This window comes from Hyaena hyaena, unplaced genomic scaffold (assembly GCF_003009895.1).
Source record: "Hyaena hyaena isolate Hyena2069 unplaced genomic scaffold, ASM300989v1 scaffold_19, whole genome shotgun sequence".
Lineage (NCBI taxonomy): Eukaryota > Metazoa > Chordata > Mammalia > Carnivora > Hyaenidae > Hyaena > Hyaena hyaena.
The window spans coordinates 3,296,725-3,315,036 of NW_024080651.1; the positions used below are offsets into that span (position 1 = coordinate 3,296,725).

Genomic DNA, 18,312 nt, shown 5'->3' on the forward strand with positions numbered 1-18,312 from the left:
TCAGCCAATCAAAACACCCCTCCGCCTCCGCCAGACCAATGAAGAGCAGCCGATGTGGTCTTCTACGCGTAGCCTCAATGTTTTCTGGGAGTTGTAGTTTAAAATGCAGAGCGGGACTCCCAGAATCCAGGTTTCCCCCGAGTTATCCCGCCTCCTCAGCTCCCCAGCCAATCAGCAGCACTAGTCTGGTCGAGCGCTCTCTCCCGGTTTCCCCCCACAGGTGACCGCGGCGAAACAGGCGGCGCCAGATGTGGGTCGGGAAGACCAGCGTCTTGCCCCGCGTGCGGGGGCTGTGGCCCGCAGGGGTCCTCGGGCGGAGACCGCTAGGCTGCAGTGCTGCGTCTGTGGCAGGAAACAATTCTCCCAAGTGTTGGAAGTGCGGCGGCCCAGGGGGCCTCATGCGGGGAGACGGGTTCTTTTGCCCACAGTGCCGCGCGCTGCAGCCACCTGACCCCACTCGAGATTACTTCAGCCTCATGGACTGGTACGAAAGGCGGTTTCAGGAAATGCGGCGGCAGAGACACGTCCGGGGCTGGCGAACTAGCGGGGAGGGCCGCTCATGCTTGGGAAGGAGAAGGCGGGGCCCTAGAGAACTGGGAGTGGGGCCAGGGAGGGTGGGATTGTGGCCGGTGAGAGAGGAAATTGAGGGGTGGGCCTGAGGATAGGGCCTTTGACGGACAGCGACCGGAACGGAGCGAGCCCTGGAAGGGCGGGGAAGGAAGTTAGGGGGAATTGAAGGAGGCTCTGTGGATGGAGACGCGAGGGGTGGGACCCGAGAAGGGAAGCCGAGGGGCGGGGCCTGAGGGAAGTGTACTGGGGTGCGGGAGAAAGGAGACTTGAGGGACAGGGTCAGAATGGTTAAAGTTGGACTGAGTATTTTCAGAAAGGGATACTGAGGCACTTTTCACCTATGCGTCTCTGCCATCTGGCTCTTCCTGAGTTACACCCCTTTATAATAAATGGGTAATCTAGGAAAAAAAACAAGCAAAATAGGGTGTAAAAGCACCAAAAACCTCAACACCGTGGGCTGAGTCTAAGGGAGAAGTGAGGACTGGAAGGAGAGAGGCTGAGAAATGACTGTTTTTCCTGTTTTCCTCCGATGGTCGAGGAGGTTGGAGAGGTGGTGAAGTTTGGGCAGAGCAAACCTGTTATGACAGAGCAGACGCCCACCAATAGAAAGTGAAAGAGACTGGGTTAAAATACAGTGGGAGACGAAGATGGAGGGACCTGGGCCTTCAAAAGCTCGGGTGGGATTCGAAATGGTCGGTCCCCTTAACTCTGGGATGTGCCCCCTGCCAGGCACTGCGCGCTTATGATGAGCTGCAGTAACACTATCCTATAAGTTCTTGGAGCGCGTCCAACTCATTCCTACCTCAGAGCCTTTGCATCTTCCTTCTGCCTCAGCATAAGTTTTTCCTCTCATCTTTGATTATTATAAGTGTATTTATTTATTTGGGGGGGGGGGGTGGGCAGAGATAGAGGATCCCAAACAGGCTCCAGAACACAGGGCTCAAACTCATGAACCCTCAGATAATGACCAGAGCGGGTCACCTAACTGTGCCAAGCAGGTGCCCCTGATTATTTTTCATCATCATTCAGGTCTCAGCTCAAAGGTCATCTCTTTGTCCACCACATCTACCACTTTCTCTGACCCTATTCTCTTCTCTTTAATAGCACCTACCACTTTTTAAAGTTATCTCTCTCTCTACGTGTTTATTTTCATCTTCCCCCATGAAAGCAGGAACCAGGCCCACAGTATAAAAATCTAAAAATATTTGACGCATGCATTTTATCTCCCAAATTCCTTACAGCAACCGTGCCTTCAGAGTGGACACGGCAAAGCTCCAGAACAGGTACCAGCAACTACAGCGCCTGGTCCACCCGGATTTCTTCAGCCAGAGGTCCCAGGTAGCCTGTGGGCCACCCCTAATCACACCCAAACATGAGTGCATGGTGGGGCGGGTAACAGTGGCCTTGGGGTGATGTGATTATCAGAGACCGAGCTAAACAGCCAGCTCTGCCCAAGGACAGCCTGACCCCGGATTGCCAGGCCCTGGATCTACCCTGCACTCACAGCTTTTACCTGATTTCCCAGAAGAGTTAGAACCCATCTGTTGAAAATAAAGACAGCCCATCCCACACCGGTTCTCCTTTGTGGCTTCCTTAGGTGCCCCCCATCAGTATTTCATGAAACAGTTTGTGAATGTAATGTGGCTGATCTGGACAATAATAAGATTTTCTTCATCTCCACTAACAGACTGAAAAAGACTTCTCAGAGAAGCATTCGACCCTGGTGAATGATGCCTATAAGACCCTTCTGGCCCCACTGAGCAGGGGACTATACCTTGTAAGGTGATTTCCCAACCCTTCTATGCGTGGCCACATGGTGTTCATTGTGCTGTGGGACAGCTGCTCCCCTGTATTCAGCAGAAGAGTGCTTGAGACCTGAGCTAGTCTAGGGACCCAAAAATATTTTTTAGCCTCAAAGATACTGAGTGAAGATAGTTTTCTCTGAATACTTGTAAATCTGCTTGCCTGACTGCATGTTTGTTTTTATCATTTTTCTCTAAATTTCAACCATTGGATGGTGATTGCATTTACAGAAGAGTAATTTGGGGTTGGGGGGGGAGGTGGAGGGAAGAGTTTAGCACCTTAGAATTTTAGGATTTAATAGAACCTTTACAAATACCTAGTTCAGTCTCCTGAGTGGAAGAACGACTCCCCCAGGGCTACGCAGTCCCAGGTAGCAGAGAGGAATCCTGTCCCAGCTACCCTATATCAGTCTGACTTGCTCATACCCTACCTTCACACTCTCACTATTAAGACAGTTTTTTATGAATCATATTCTGTTCTGAAGGATGAGTAGGATTTATGACTCTGGCCACAGTTTCTTCAACCAACCTTACTTTCTCTGCGTCATGTCCCAATAGCTAAAGCTCCATGGAGTAGAGATTCCCGAAGGGACAGATTATGAAATGGACCAGCAATTCCTCATGGAAATAATGGAAATCAACGAAAAACTTGCAGAAGCTGAAAGTGAAGCTGCTATGAAAGAGATTGAATCTATTGTCAGAGGTAAAAGATAAAATACCACTGAACACATTTTATAGCTGTTATGAGTACATGTCCAAGGTTAAGTGAAAAGCGAGTATGAAGACTACATATTGGTTGTCATAATGATTCAGGGAGAGTTTTTTTTTTCTCGATAATACTGAAAGCAATTTTGTCTGGAGTTTAGACTTGCAACATCCCTAGCTTGCTGGAAGGCAGCCTTAAACCAAGAATGTAATAGTATTTTGCAGATTGCAAGCCTCCTTCCTACCCGTGACATCATTTAGATGTTATTATTGTCTCTGACAAAAATAGAGCTTTCTGTGCACTGACAGCACGGAACCTGCTTGGGATTCTCTTTCTCTCCCTCTCTTCTCCTTCCCCCATCCAAAATAAATAAATAAAAATTTAAAAAAAAAAGAGAGAGAGAGAGAGCCTGGGTGGCTCAGTTAGTTAAACGTCCAACTTCTGCTCAGGTCATGATCTCATGGTTCGTGGGTTCGAGCCCTGTGTCAGGCTCTACAATGACAACTCAGAGCCTGGAGCCTGCTTCAGATTCTGTGTCTCCCTCTCTCTCTGCCTCCTCCCAGCTTGTGCTTACTTGCGTGCTTTCCCTCTCTCTTTCTCTCTCTCTCTCAAAAATAAATAAACATTTAAAAAAAAAGAAGAAGAAGAAGAAATAGGCCTTAAAAGTTCATGGAAATGCCCAAAGTCACCTTGCAGAGCAAAGATTGAAAAACTGACTTCTGATCACAAATTGGTTTGCTTTCCACTTTATTGCATAGTGTATCAGTCAGGTCTCCAGAGAAATAAAACCAATAATATATATATACACATGGAGAGCAAGAGAGAGAAACCTATTTTAAGGAATTGACTCACATAATTGTGAGAGCTAGCAAGTCTGAAATATGTAGGGCAGACCTCTATGGCTGGAAACTCAGGCAGGACCTCTATGCCCACATTATCGAAGCTAATCTTTACTTAAAGTCAACTGGCTATTAATGTTAATCACATCTACAAAATACCTTCACAGCAACATCTAGACTAGCATTTGACCAAACGACTGGGCCATAGCCCAACCAAGGTAACACAAAGGTAACCATGCCATGTACAAAAAGTTCCAAATTCTCCAATTGTATGCACGTATGTACTCTGACAAATGTTTGTGGCATGCCTACTATGTATCAAGCATTGTGCATGACACAGTGAACAAGAAAGACGCGCCCCGTGTCTTCATGGAGTTTATGTATTTCAACTCACCGTGTCCAAAATGGAGTTCATGAGCCTCTCCCCGACCTCCTAAAAAAACAAACTACTGCTGATGTTCCCTAGGTAAATCCAGTTGCACAAGTCCAAAGCACTGAGGAGGCTGGGGCGCCTGGGGCCTCAGGCGGCCAACTTCAGCTCAGGTCATGGTCTCGCAGTTCATGAGAATGAGCCCCGCATTGGGCTCTGTGCTGACAGCTAGCTCAGAGCCTGCAGCCTGCTTCAGATTCTGTGTCTCCTTCTCTCTCTGCTCCTCTCCTGTTAATGCTCTCCCTGTCTCTCGAAAATAAAGAAACATTAAAAAAAAAAAAGAAAAGCACTGAGGAGGCATTCTTAACTTATCCTCCCTTACCCCCATAGACAGTCATCACCAAATCTTGAAATGCCACCCTTCTAAAAGTGACCCATATCTGAGGTTTCACTGCCGGCACCCTATTCCAAGCTACCATTCTTTCTCACTGGGACAAGTGTGATACCTCTAGACTGGTCTAGCTGTACCCTCAATCAAATACATTCCTACACTGTGATTTGTATGATCTTTTGAAACCCAAATCTAATCATATTACCCTTGGTCTTGCTTTACAACTTTAACTGGCTTCTCACTGCTCTCAGGTTAAAGATCAGTGTCTTATGGGATTATAGGGACCTGTATGATCTGACCTCTGCCTCCTCCCAGTTGCCCCTCTACCTTAGGCACACAGGCGATTTCTAGTTCTTCATCTGTACCAAGCATTCTACCCTAGGGCCTTTGCACAAGCTGTTCTTTTGCTTAAAACCCTCTTCTACTTCCAGTTAACTCTTCCCCCTCCAGATCTGGGGGCAATCATCACTTCCTCAGAGAACCCTCAGAGAACCTCTTTATCTATACCATTTGGCAGTGGGCATGCCTCCCTTGTAGGACCAATCACAGTTATAACCTTACTGTTCTATGTGAGATTATTTGACCAATCTCAGCCCCCCTCCCTCCTTGGACTAGAAGTTCTGCAGAGGCAGAAATTGTGTCTGCTTTTTGGTCCCCTCATATGCTCTGCCCATGGAATATTATTTGATATATAACAGGGGCTCAATAAATATTGAGTGAATAAATAATGAACTTTTAACTTTTAAGAAGTTAAAAGCAACAAAATGGCAATTGGTGAAGGGAGGGTCTATCAGCCAGGTGTGTACCAATGGCCTTACGGCTGGGTGTTGGAAGAAGAACTCAGCGCATACAATCAGAAGCCCCATCTGCACGGCTTTGGAAGGAATGACACTGTACTGTAAGGGGTCTTGGGTGCACTGTCAACACTGTCATTGAATTTATTTGTGACCTTGAGCCAGTGACTTCACCCCTCTGAGCCTCAGATTCCTTATCTGTAAAACGGAGATGACATTAGCACTGGTTGTTGCAAGGATTAAAGTAAATGAAGTAAAACATGTAAAACACTTAACAGTGCTCAGACCACAGCAGGTGCTCAGTCATTGGTGGGGGTTATTCTAGCCCTATAGTAAATGTCTGGTTTTGAACAGGTCACTGACCTTCATTTAGATTAATTCCTAGGCTTCTTTCCCTATAGGCACCTGCTAAGGCCCAAGGTAAGTGAGTGAGTATTCAAGGGCATAGGGCTAGTTAGATTTGGGGCAGGACTTCAGAACCTCTAGACTTCTACTCCAGTGTTCTTTTGTCAATACCACATTGCCAGTTTTCTGCCACTGCCTAAGAGTCTGGACACATGGGGTCTGTTCCCAGCTCCTCCACTCAACCAACTATGTGACAATAAAGCCATCTCCCAATACCTGTAAGTGCCTACAATCTGAATGTAACATATTTGAAAATGCTTTGAAAGCAGGCACCATATAAATGATCAATACTATTTATATCTGGGAAACACACAGTAAAATTCTTCATTTTCTAATGAAGAACCAGCAGAAACATAAGGTGGCTACTTCTCTACCTCGATTGGCATCTTCTCTACTGTGGTACAATATTATCTAAATGTTTCAGTTTCCTGGGAGGCTGTAGAAGTTGCGAGTGGTTGCTTGAAACACTGTAATGCCCTGCCCAATGCCCTGCCCGTAGGCAATCCCAGCTTGTTCATTTTCTCCTGCTTGAAATCTGGAAAATTCATCCTACTTGATGGAGGTAATCAAAGCATTTCCTTGTTCTATTTTATTTTATTTTACTTTATTTAAGATTCTATAGCCATTTTACAAGACTTGGTGATTGCCCCTCAGAACTTTTTTTTTTTTTAATGTTTATTTATTTTTGAGTGGAGGCGGGGACAGAGAAAGGAAGACAGAGGATCCCCTAGAGGACTCCACGCTGACAGCAGGGAACCCAGTGTGGTGCTTGAACTCATGAACTGTGAGATCATGACCTAAGCCAAAGTCTGTTGCTTAACCAAGTGAGCCACCAAGGCACCGCACCTCTCAGGCCCTTCATAAGTGGAAAACCATAATGTAACTAGGGTGAGCCGCACCAAACAGGAGCTGCCGTCATGGGACATGTGGAGACAGAGCTTATGAGGCCTTACCCTGGAATCTAAGCCCCATGTTGTGTAGTGTTATGTTGTGTAGTATTGTGTGGTATAACGTGTTGTATTGTGTTGTAACCAGCTACAAAATGTTACCCTGATATCATTAGTTTATTTGAATAGGAAAATTAAGATAGTGATTTTCTCTTTCAGCTAAACAGAAGGAATTGACTGACAGTGTGAGCAGAGCTTTTGAACAAGGTACTTTCTTCATTTCTTTCTTAAATATGGAAAGAAATTGTAAGCACTGAGATATAACTATCCATTCAATAAGTAGCTATTTCATATCCATCCTAGGATAGGTACGTGAAGAGCTATAAAATATAGGCAAGTCTACATTTCTCCCTTCAAGGATGCACAGCCTTGCTGAAGAAACAAGCTGTGTTCCCAAAACAGTGATATGCCAGAGAAAGATGAGATGAAATTGCTTCTATTCCCCTTTAGCAAGTAGGAGAAATTAAGGTGAGGGATATAGGCTGAAGCCAACAGAGACAAATCCTGAGGGCAAGGCTGCAAAGTCAACATTTGGAAAAGCCTGCCCACCCCTTTCCTCTGCAAAGCTTAGGAGCAGAAGCCTGTGGCAGAGCTGTGCCCAAATGACAAATGTGGGCTGTTCATCCTGTTCCCCATTGCTCCTGGCTCTCAGGTTGAAGAGATGGAGTCTATTTCTAGCTATTTTGAAGCAAGAACAGTCTTACTCTCCATCCCAGACTTGTGCTACCCCTTAAATAAGAGAATATAGCCCTTTACCTGAGAGATCATTTGATTGTGGGAAGCAAAAGGCCACTCAAGCTAGCCCAGATCTAAAGGAGATTATTATAAGGAATTGGGCCTATCTCCCAGAATCCAAAGAGAAAGTCCCTGTGATGATTACAGTACATAGTGTGATAAGAGCTCTTCTGGGGCAAAGCCTGGGGACCAGAAAGCAGTCTGGAACCAAAGCTGTGCTCATAGACTCATTGCCTCTGGCAATTCCATTCCATCTGTAAGCCAGTTTCATCGGCTTCCTTATTAGTGTACAGTACTCCAAAATGCCCTCCCCCATGGGATGACTCCTTCGTCCTCCTTGGGCTATTAACTTCTAAGAACAAAGACTTGGACCATCTGATTAGAGTCCCCTAGACCCAACTCTAGATTCCTGAGAGAGGGGATTTGATGGAGTCAGATGTCCACTCCAGTCCAGCTAGTGCTGAGGGCATAGGCTTACACAGTGTGCCGCCCAGTTTGCAGGGACTGTAGGAGCCCATTCTGAGGTTAGGCAGAGGGAATGTCTCTAAAAAGATGTCAGAAATCTAGATTAACAGCAGAAAAGACTGGAACCTAGCCTGATACATCTACCTGAAATCCATGAACCCAACCCACTGGCTAAGATGTTCAGGTATCCCACCATCTCCTAGCACACACTGGAAGATTTTTATGTTTTTAATTATGAAATATAATTTTTAAGAAGAATACATACTACATAAGTACAAGTTAAGGAATAAAGCCAGAAAAATACCCGTGTCCCCACCACTCAGCTTAAGAAATAGAACATGCACAGAAGATATGCAAATGGTCAATAAGCACATGGGAAGATGTGCAACATCAGTAATGATTAGGCAGATGGAAATCAAAACCACAGTGAGATGCTACTTCATCCTACTCATTAGGATGGCTACTATTAGAAAACCCAGAAAATAACAAGTATTGGTGACGGTCTGGAGACATTGAAACCCGTATGCACTGCTGGAGGGGATGCAGCCACCGTGGAAAACAGTGTGGTATTTCCTCAAAAAGTTAAAAATAGAATTAGTATACAATCCAGCAATTCCACTTTTTTTGGGGGGATGGAGGGGAGAGAGAGAAAATCCAAAGAAGGCTCTGCACAGAGCCCGATGCAGAGGTCGAACTCACCAACTGTGAGATCATGACCTGAGCCAAAATCAAGAGTTAGAGGCTTAACTGAGCCACCCAGGCGCTCCCAGCAATTTCACTTCTGAGTATACACCTGAAGAATTAACAGCAGGGACTCAGAAGTACTTGCATATTGTCAAAAATAAAGCCATGTACTAGTTAAAGTAGTAAGGATAGGTTTTAATCAATAACTTGCTGTAGGGAAATGAGTGTGATGTAACTGAACTCCAATTTGTACAGAGGTTACTGCGTGTTTTAAAGGGAGACTGAGGGAGGAGGGAGTGAGATGAGCATGATCTCAGTAGAATCTGGGAAACAGAAATTACAAAAATGGGAAGGTAGTGGGGGTTGGTCCATGTGAAACTGATCTGGGTTGCTAACTGGGGCTTTATAAAACTGGGGCTCACACACTAGGAGACAGGCCCTGTCTTCCGGTGTTGGCTGCCACAAACAGTAAGAAAGAGACAGTAAGAGACATTCTTCTTTCTTGGAGCAATGGAAGTCCATTTCTCATTCGATCTCCCTCTGTTAATTAAGGACTAACTGAACCATCTGTTGCTACTTGGTAGGAGAAGGTATTTACTGGATGACATGAGCAGTCAGGCATTTAGTGAGGTGCATCTCTATGGAAACAGAAAGAAAACAAGGATTAATGGTGGGAGCAGACTATAAAGCTAGTTTCTGAGTCCAGAGGGTAGAAGATCACTTAAGACACAAAACTCTTAAGCATCTTTACACGGTAGTTTGAGGATGGCAGTGACAGTCTGATAGATATCTTGGTTTATAGTTCGAATGTTGGTAGTGATGCCATAGACATCAATGTCACAGTCATGGCTACTTCCCAGAGCAGAGCATGGAAGACGCAGGAGTTCTGGTGGGTCTTCTGGGTGGCCCAAGTGACAGCAATGGTGACCCACACGTGATTTGTACTGACAAGTTCTTTGACGTTTACATCAAGTTGTCAGGCATCAGCTTACAGGGCTTTTTCAGATCCTGGAGGAAAGGGCAACCACAGGACAAGCTGAGTCCCAGTAAGGACCAAGAAGGGCAGTCAGGTTTTAGTTCTCAGTGATGCCAAGTTAGGAGAGAAGGAGAAAAATGGGAAACAGCAATTTGGAGAGCTGTAGGCAGATATTGAAGGAAACTAGGGGAATTAAGCTTTGCTAAGGGCTGAAAAAAAGAAAGAAAGAGTTTGCTAAGGCTGACAAATATGTAAGATGGCAGGATCCAGTTTGGTTTTCAGGAAGATAATAAAACCTCAGAGACAATGAGGAGTAGATTCTGGGTGTGATATACTTTTTCGTTGTCATAAAATTTCTGTCTACAGTCATCCCCCCTTTTTAATCAAAGGTTATCAATGGGGTACCTGGGTGGCTCAGTTAAGCTCCTGATTCTTGATTTCAGCTCAGGTCATGATCTCGCTGTTTGTGAGTTCAACTCCCACATTGGGCTCTGTGCTGGCAGTGTGAAGACTGCTTGGAATTCTCTCTCTCCCTCGTTCTCTGCCCCTCCCCCCTAAAATAAATAAATAAACTTTAAAAAAAAAAGGTTATCAAAATAAGAATAATTTTGTTAACAAAATAATTTTAGTTTCATTAAAGTTGGCTTCATTATTTACGTGAGTGCAATGAGAATGGTAATCAACCATACAGACATTTTTCTTTAATTTTTTTTAATGTTTGTTTATTTTTGAGAAAGAGAGAGAGACAGAGTGTAAGCTGGGAGAGGCAGACAGAGGGAGACGCAGAATCCGAAGCAGGCTTCAGGCTCTGAACTGTCAGCACAGACCCCGATGTGGGGCTCGAACTGATGGACCGTGAGATCATGACCTGAACTGAAGTCGGACACTTAACTAACTGAGCCAACCAGGCACCCCCTTACAGATATTTTTAAGTTTACTTTATTGAACTCGTTATAAGGAATCTCAGATTGGACTTTAAAAGCCTCTCAATCCTAGGAATTCAAGAGAATTCACTGTCAGACATCACCTGCACTACCTATGGATTTGGGTGAATTCCTCTTTTCTCGAGGTTTCCCAAAACATCCTAAGTTTCCTGGGCCTAGTGGGAAGTAACCTACTTTACTGACCTACTGTAAGGCTGGGAACCATGTAAGCCCAGTTTTTTCCTAGAGAGCTTTGTAAACCTTGGCTCCATAAAGTCAACCTTACCTCCTTTAAATTGTCCATTCTGTCTGATTTTATGCATCATTTTCAAATGTGACATTCCAATCAAAGCTTTGGTCATAAAACTAGTGTTTTAAATTATGTCCTATTCTATTGATTGAGCCTAGCTAACACTTACAGTATCATGAAAATAAGAATATTCAATAATAGTTTCATAATTTTTTGAAGAATCAGGCAAGGAGAAAAGATAAATATTTTTGTTTACAAAAGTAAAACTTATTTCTTAAATTCTACATATGAGTGAAATCACATGGTATTTGTCTTTCTCTGACTTATTTTGCTTTGCATTATACTCACTAGCTCTATCCATGTTGTTGCAAAGTCAAGATTTCATTATTTTTTTATGGCTGAGTAATATCCCATTGTGTATATATGATATGTATACCACTTATTTACCCATTCATCAGCCAATGGACTCTGTGGCATTTTCCATAATTTGGCTATTATGTAGATAATACTGCTATAAACATCAGGGTGGATGTCTCCCTTCGAATTAGTATTTTTGTATTCTTTGGGTTAATACCTTGTAGTGTGCAATTGCTGGGTCCATTAGGTAGTTCTATTTTTAACTTTTTGAGGAGCCTCCATACTGTTTTCCAGGGTAGCTGCACCAGTTTGCATTTAAGAAACAAAACAAATGAGGCGTATCTGGGGGGCTCAGTCAGTTAAGCATCTGACTTCAGCTCAGTTCATGATTTCATGGTTCCTGAGTTTGAACCCCAGAGAGAGGTTCAGAGCAGAGCCCATTTGGGATCCTCTGTTCCCCCACTCTCTGCCCCTCCACTGCTTGCACATTTGTGTGTGGGTACATGCACTGTCTCAAAAATAAACGTAGGGCGACTAGGTGGCTCAGTCGGTTGAACGTCTTACTTCAGCTCAGGTCATGATCTCACGGTTCGTGAGTTCATGAGTTTGAGCCTCACAAACTGTCGGGCTCTGTGCTGACAGCTCAGAATCTAGAGCCTGCTTCTGATTCTGTGTCTCCCTCTCTCTCTGCCCCTCCCCTGCTCAGGCTCTGTCTCTGTCTCTCACAAAAGTAAAATAAACATTAAAAAAATAATAAATTAATCAACATTAAAGAATATTTTTAATAGATGGAATAAATTATCATTTGGGGAAAAAAAAGAGGGAGACAAATCAAGAAACACACTCCTAACTATAAAGAACAAACTGATGGTTACCAAAGGGAAGGTAGGTGGGCAGATGGGTTAAATAGGTGATGGGGATTAAGGAAATGAGCACTGGGTGTTTTATTCAAGTGTTGAATCACTAAATTGTACACCTAAAACTAATATGACATGTATGTTAGCTAACTGGAATTTTTTTTTTTATTAAAGTTTACTTTTTGAGGGGCGCCTGGGTGGCTTAGTCGGTTGAGCGTCCGACTTTCGCTTAGGTCATGATCTCGCGGTTTGTGGGTTCGAGCCCCGCGTCGGGCTCTGTGCTGGCTGCCAGCTCAGAGCCTGGAGCCTGTTTCAGTCTGTGACTCCCTCTCTCTTTGACCTTCCCCTGCTCACGCTGTCTCTCTCCTAGAAATAAATAAAACATTTAAAAAAAAAAAAAAAAAAGTTTACTTTTTGAGAGAGAGAGAGAACGAGCTGAGGAGAGACAGAGTAAGAGAATTCCAAGCAGGCTCCATGCCGTCATTACAGAGGCCGATGTGGGACTCAAATTCACAAACCGTGAAATCATGACCTGGGCCAAGATCAAGAGTCAGACGCTTAACCAATTCCCAGGTGTCCCGGAATTTAAATAAAAGCTTAAATAAATACATAAATGCTTTTTAAATGCTCATTTATTTATTTTTGACAGACCATGTACACAAGCAGGGGAGGAGCAGAGGGAAAGGGAGACAGAGAATCCCAAGCAAGCTTGCTGTCAGCACAAAGCTCCATGTGGGGCTCTAACCCACGAACCATGAGATCATGGCCTGAGCCAACATCAAGAGTCTGTACTCAATCAACTGAGCCACCCAGGCGCCCCTAAATATTTTTTAAAAAACAAAAGTAAAACTTCCTAGCTTGTTATGTCATAAACCCATGGGCTTTTGGGGTTTTTTTTTTATTACTTATATATGTATGTATGTATGTATTTTTATTTTAGAGAGAGCACGAGTGGGAAGAGAAGCAGAGAGAGGGAATCTTAAGCAGGCTCCACCATAAGTATGGAGCCCAACACAGGGCCCGATCCCGTGACCCCAGGATCACAACCTGAGCCAAAATCAAGTCAGTCGCTCAACCAACCGAGCCACCCAGACACATACCCCCGGTGGCTTTTTCATTAGAGTTTTGGAAATCCTAACCTAGTTTATCGTTTTAATCTTAGGGTTATTTAAGCAATGCCATCAGAAGGCCGTACCTTGGGACTGCCTGATATAATCCTTTTTCAAGGATCTCTGAGACAGTCCCTTTTTGTTAACCGCGAGTAGTCTGCCATGTAGTGGTTGCAGGAGCTTGCAGGAAAGCATCAGAGTAAAGCAACAACTCTCTGGATAGCAGAAGACTAAACGTGACCACAGTTAAAGACCTGATGAAAGATCTTATTAAAATACTACAGTTGACAAGGAAATGTGGTTGTTTCTGTAACACAGAACATTTTAATTTTTTTTTAAATGTTTTTATTTATTTCTAGGAGAGAGAGAGAGAGACAGCGTGAGCAGGGGAGGGTCAGAGAGAGAGGGAGTCACAGACTCTGAAACAGGCTCCAGGCTCCAAGCTGGCAGTCAGCAAGAGCCCGACGTGGGGCTCGAACCCATGAACCACGAGATCATGACCTAAGCGAAAGTCAGACGCTTAACCGACTAAGCCACCCAGGCGCCCCAGAACATTTTAAAATAATAACTAGAGGGACGCCTAGATGGCTCAGTCGGTTAAGCATCTGACTTCAGGTCAGGTCATGATCTCACAGCTTATGGTTTCGAGCCCCACATCGGGCTCTGTGCTGATGGAGCCTGCTTCAGATTCTGTGTCTCTCTTTCGCTCTGCCCCTCCCCCACTCATCCTCGCTCGCGCTCTCTCTCTCTCTCTCTCTCTCTCTCTCTCTGTCTCTCAAAAATAAACATTAAAAAATTATAAGTAAATAAATAAAATAACTAGACTGATCACCTTATGCAAGAACATATTATAGATAGAGTATTGACAAATTTCTGGGAACTTTATAAAATTTCAGAAATAATAACATTTTACCCAAACAAATATAACCTCCAGAAGGTAAAGTATCACTTCTTTGACAGTGCTTCCCATGTAATATAATTTCATCAAATAAACCTAATTAATTTAACATCTCTCCTTTTAGAAGGTGAGAGAACAAATCCTTTGAGGTTCTCCAAGGACCCTCAGAAAATTCAAACTTAATTTTAGATCAGGAAGACTTTATTTAGAATTTGATTTGGGGAAGTTGTCTAAAATGTCAAATGCTTCAAATATTTTAGGATCATAGGTCATTGTGAAACAATACTTAGTTACCCATTTAACAATGTGATGATAAAATATTTCTAAGGTAAATCTAAGCAGTAACATGAAAAATAAAGAACCTTAGCTCCAAATAGGGAGAAGATTCTATTCTCTGAAGTAATGAAGGATGTGATGAAGACAAATACTGGAAATTACTTTTTTTTTTCATTCTTTTAATGTTTACTTATTTTTAAGAGAGAGACAGAGCACAAGTCAGGGAAGGGCAGAGAAAGGGGAGACACAGAATCCAAAGCAGGCTCCAGGCTCCAGGCTGTCAGCACAGAGCCTGACACGAGGCTCAAACTCACGGACCGCGAGGTCATGACCTGAGTCAAGGTCAGACGCTTAACCAACTAAGCCACCCTGGTGCCCCAGAAATGTCTTTGATAAGACACAGAATGTATGTTTCCTAGCCAAGATTACTCAAAAGGTAAAGAAAAATCTTTTTCAGTCTTTTATTAAGTGCAGACCAATGACCCAAGAAACTTTGTCATTTTAACAGAACAAAAACCAAACTCTGGTTTTCTATCAGTACACTATTGATGTTAAAGTTCATTTCAAGGACCGCCTGGCTGGCTCAGTCAGTAGAGTGTGTGACTCTTGATCTTAGGGCTGTGAGTTTGAGCCCCACATTGGGTGTAGAGATTACTTAAGAAAAATAGTAGTAATAAAAAAAAAATAGTAGTAATAAAATCTTTTTAAAAAACTAAAAAAATAAAATTATTTAAAAAAAGAAATAATGTTTAAGTCCACTTAATCTTCAGCAGCTTTGACCTCACAGCATAAAATTCCTTTTCCACAAACCTTCTACAACTTTCAATATCCATTCATACTTTGTTCTATTCTTTCCCTCTTTCACATTCTCCTTTAGGACAAAATTACTCTTTTTTATCTTAACAGAAACAATCTTCATTCTTTGTGTACTTTTCATATAAAATCATACCCTACTTTTCTTCCAGTCTTTGTATCCTGCAGTCCTCTTAGTTGTAGTCTTATTTTTTTATATATTGATTATAAATTTTAACCATTAGTAAGCTTTATTTTACTAGAAAGTAGACAATTGAGAATTACAATATGCCAGTATTCTGTAGTAGATAAGCAAATTTTATGACTATACCATCTCATAAGCTGTAGAGGTATATGCTTCCTATAATACATTTTTTTAATATGGCAAGAATGTTTATTAAGACTCAAAATGCTTGGCCTCTGTGGACCATGTAAAAATAAATAGCCAAGGAGCACCTGGGTGGCTCAGTTAGGCATCCAACTCTTTTTTTTTTTTCATTTTTTTTTAATGTTTTATTTATTTCTAGGAGAGAGAGAGAGAGAGAGCGTGCGCAGGGGAGGGTCAGAGAGAGAGGGAGTCACAGACTGAAACAGGCTCCAGGCTCCGAGCTGGCAGTCAGCACAGAGCCCGACGCGGGGCTCGAACCCACGACCCGCGAGATCATGACCTAAGCGAAAGTCGGACGCCTAACCGACTAAGCCACCCAGGCGCCCCGGGCATCCAACTCTTGATTTCCACTCAGGTCATGGGATTGAGCCCCAAGTTGGGCTCTGCACTGACAGCATGGAGCCTGCTTGGGATTCTGTCTCTCTCTCTGCCCCTCTCCACCTCACACACTTTCTCTCTCTCTTTCAAAATAAATAAACATTTAAATATATAAATAAATAAATAGCCAAAAGTATATAAACTTCAGGGCATCTAGGTGGCTCAGTCAGTTAAGCATCCAACTCTTGATTTCAGGTCAGGTCATGATCTCACAGTTTCAGTTTTCAATTTTGTGAGCCAGGCATGGGCTCGGTGCCGACAGCAGAGAGCCTGCTTGAGATTCTGCCTGTTTCTCTGCCCCTCCCCCCTCTATCTCTCTCTCAAAATAAATAAATAAACTTTTTAAAAAAGTGTATAAACTTAAACCTTTTGCTTAATAGCAAAGGTTTTAGTGGCTCCTGGGTGGTTCAGACAGTTAAGCATCAGACTTTGGCTCATGATCTCAGAGTTGGTGAGTTCGAGTCCCACGCATTGGCTCTCTGCTGTCAGTGCAGAGCCTGCTTGCAATCCTCTGTCCCCCTCTCTCTGCTCCTCCTCTACTCTCTTTCTCTCTCAAAAATAAATGTTTAAAAATAATAAATGTTTTATCACTTTATCTTACCTAGAAATTATTTGGATATTTAATATCCATTCTTTTTTCTTTTTTTTTAATTTATTTCTGAGAGAGAAAGAGATACCATGAACAGGGGAGGGTCAGAGAGAGAGGGAGACACAGAATCTGAAGCAGGCTCCAGGCTCGGAGCTGTCAGCACGGAACCTGACGCGGGACTCCAACCAACGAACCATGAGATCATGACCTGAGCCGAAGTCGGACGCTTAACCGACTGAGCCACTCAGGCACCCCATTGAATATCCATTATTTAACTTAGCTTAGCAAGACTCTAAGGTTTCAAGTTGCCAGAAAGGTTTTGGAAATTATTTTAGGCAGCATATTATAAAATATATTTTTTTGTGAGATAAAGCTTATCAGAATGACTTGAGTAATATCAAGTTTACCATCTCTGTAATCTTAAACATCTAGTGAATATAATACTGTTATTTGACTAGCAAATCCAAGTAGAATTAATATATGTGTTTGCATTATAATTTAATGTTAACATCTCTATAAACATGCCTATTTGATTAAGCCCAACAATATTAGGTTAGTCTTATTTGCCAAAGACTTACACAAATTACATGGCAATGAAAAGTATTTGAGTTGGTCCCTATATTTCTGGAAGTTTTAGAAGACTTCGTTTACATAAGAAATTATTTCTCTAGGACAATTAAGATACAACTCCCTTAAGGGATTTTATAAGTTAATTTGGTAATCCTATCTGTAAATAGAGAAATAGAATTCATATATATATATCTTATACATGTAAAAAAGTATGTATATATATATATATATCATACATACATAAACATACAGACAGACACAAATACAGATCTTACAGTTTTCATTTTTAAATTTTATCTGTAAGTCAGACCGGCTACCCTCATCAACAGAGTTGGTTTTATTCTTCTTTGAAATGAAGGCTCACATCAGTGTCTCTGTCTATTTCAGATGATTTTGAAAAAGCCAAGGAAATTTTAACAAAGATGAGATACTTTTCAAATGTAGAAGAAAAGATCAAGTTAAAGAAGATTCCTCTCAAATGATTACTAGTTTAAAAGTTTTCAAAATAAAGTTCTTGTATATTTCTTTTCTGGCTTCTGCTAATTGAGACTAGAAATGCTTTCACGGCTTATAGCATCTTAGTTAAACCTGTGGCTCAAACATCACTGAATGTCAAAGTTTGTCATGCGGGAGGAAACAGTGTAGCCAGAGCTTGGGTGGTCCATTCTTTGTGTGATACTTGAAACGCATGCTTCCCATCTAGGCCGGTAAGTGGGGAAGTAGGGATGTGGCCAGCGTGAGGCCCTAGAGAAGGGGTCAGCACATTTTTACTGCAAAGGGCCAGGTAGCAAATACTGTAGGCTTTGTGGCCTATACGGCCTCTGTTATAAGTACTCAACTCTGTCATTATTGCTTTTTGTCTACAAAACAGGCAGGGAGTTAGATTTGGCCCAAGGTTTCCCAACTTCTGCCCTAGAACCACATCTCTTTCTAACGGCGTGCCCTTCACTAGTAGTGCCCTTGTTAGTGGAGTCTTCAGGGCTCTCAGTTTGGTAACCATGCAGAGCTGCCTAAGAAATAGGCCTACATTTCAGAATGTAGATTATGCTTATTAAGAATTAGTCTGGTATTTTACACCAACCCCATTTCCAGCCCCACCTTGGTGCGGTTAGAGCACTTTCAGTGTCTCTCTGGATAGTTGACACTCTCTTCTCGATTTCCTTGCTCCTCTATTCCAGCCCCAAGAACAACTCCTGCTTACCCTTTTGGATCCTTGGAAATTCAGATTAAGTTCTTGATTC

The 18,312-nt window shown here is 42.7% G+C and overlaps 1 protein-coding gene across 4 annotated transcripts; it reads left to right on the forward strand.

Moving 5' to 3' along the window:
• Positions 1-178: 178 nt before the first annotated feature.
• On the forward strand, positions 179-17,596 carry HSCB (HscB mitochondrial iron-sulfur cluster cochaperone). 4 transcript variants are annotated; one of them, XM_039225144.1, is made up of 6 exons: positions 183-484; positions 1,812-1,908; positions 2,258-2,347; positions 2,931-3,075; positions 6,984-7,031; positions 17,459-17,596. In XM_039225144.1, the coding sequence occupies exons 1-6, from the start codon at positions 249-251 to the stop codon at positions 17,551-17,553; spliced, it is 711 nt and encodes a 236-aa protein (XP_039081075.1). In that variant the 5' UTR covers positions 183-248; the 3' UTR covers positions 17,554-17,596. The 4 variants fall into 4 exon arrangements, with proteins under 4 accessions (XP_039081073.1, XP_039081077.1, XP_039081075.1 ...); XM_039225142.1 differs by lacking the exons at positions 6,984-7,031; positions 17,459-17,596 and adding an exon at positions 6,302-6,509 and having other exon boundaries at positions 179-484; XM_039225146.1 differs by lacking the exon at positions 6,984-7,031 and having other exon boundaries at positions 182-484.
• The last annotated feature ends 716 nt before the right edge of the window (positions 17,597-18,312 follow it).

What these genes read in the sequence shown, in the direction of transcription:
- HSCB (XM_039225142.1), top strand. Translation starts at nt 249, where the DNA reads ATGTGGGTCGGGAAGACCAGCGTCTTGCCCCGCGTGCGGGGGCTGTGG. An exon ending in TACTTCAGCCTCATGGACTG is followed by an intron (nt 485 to 1,811) that starts GTACGAAAGGCG and finishes AATTCCTTACAG; the next exon opens with CAACCGTGCCTTCAGAGTGG. An exon ending in GATTGAATCTATTGTCAGAG is followed by an intron (nt 3,076 to 6,301) that starts GTAAAAGATAAA and finishes TAAATGTTTCAG; the next exon opens with TTTCCTGGGAGGCTGTAGAA.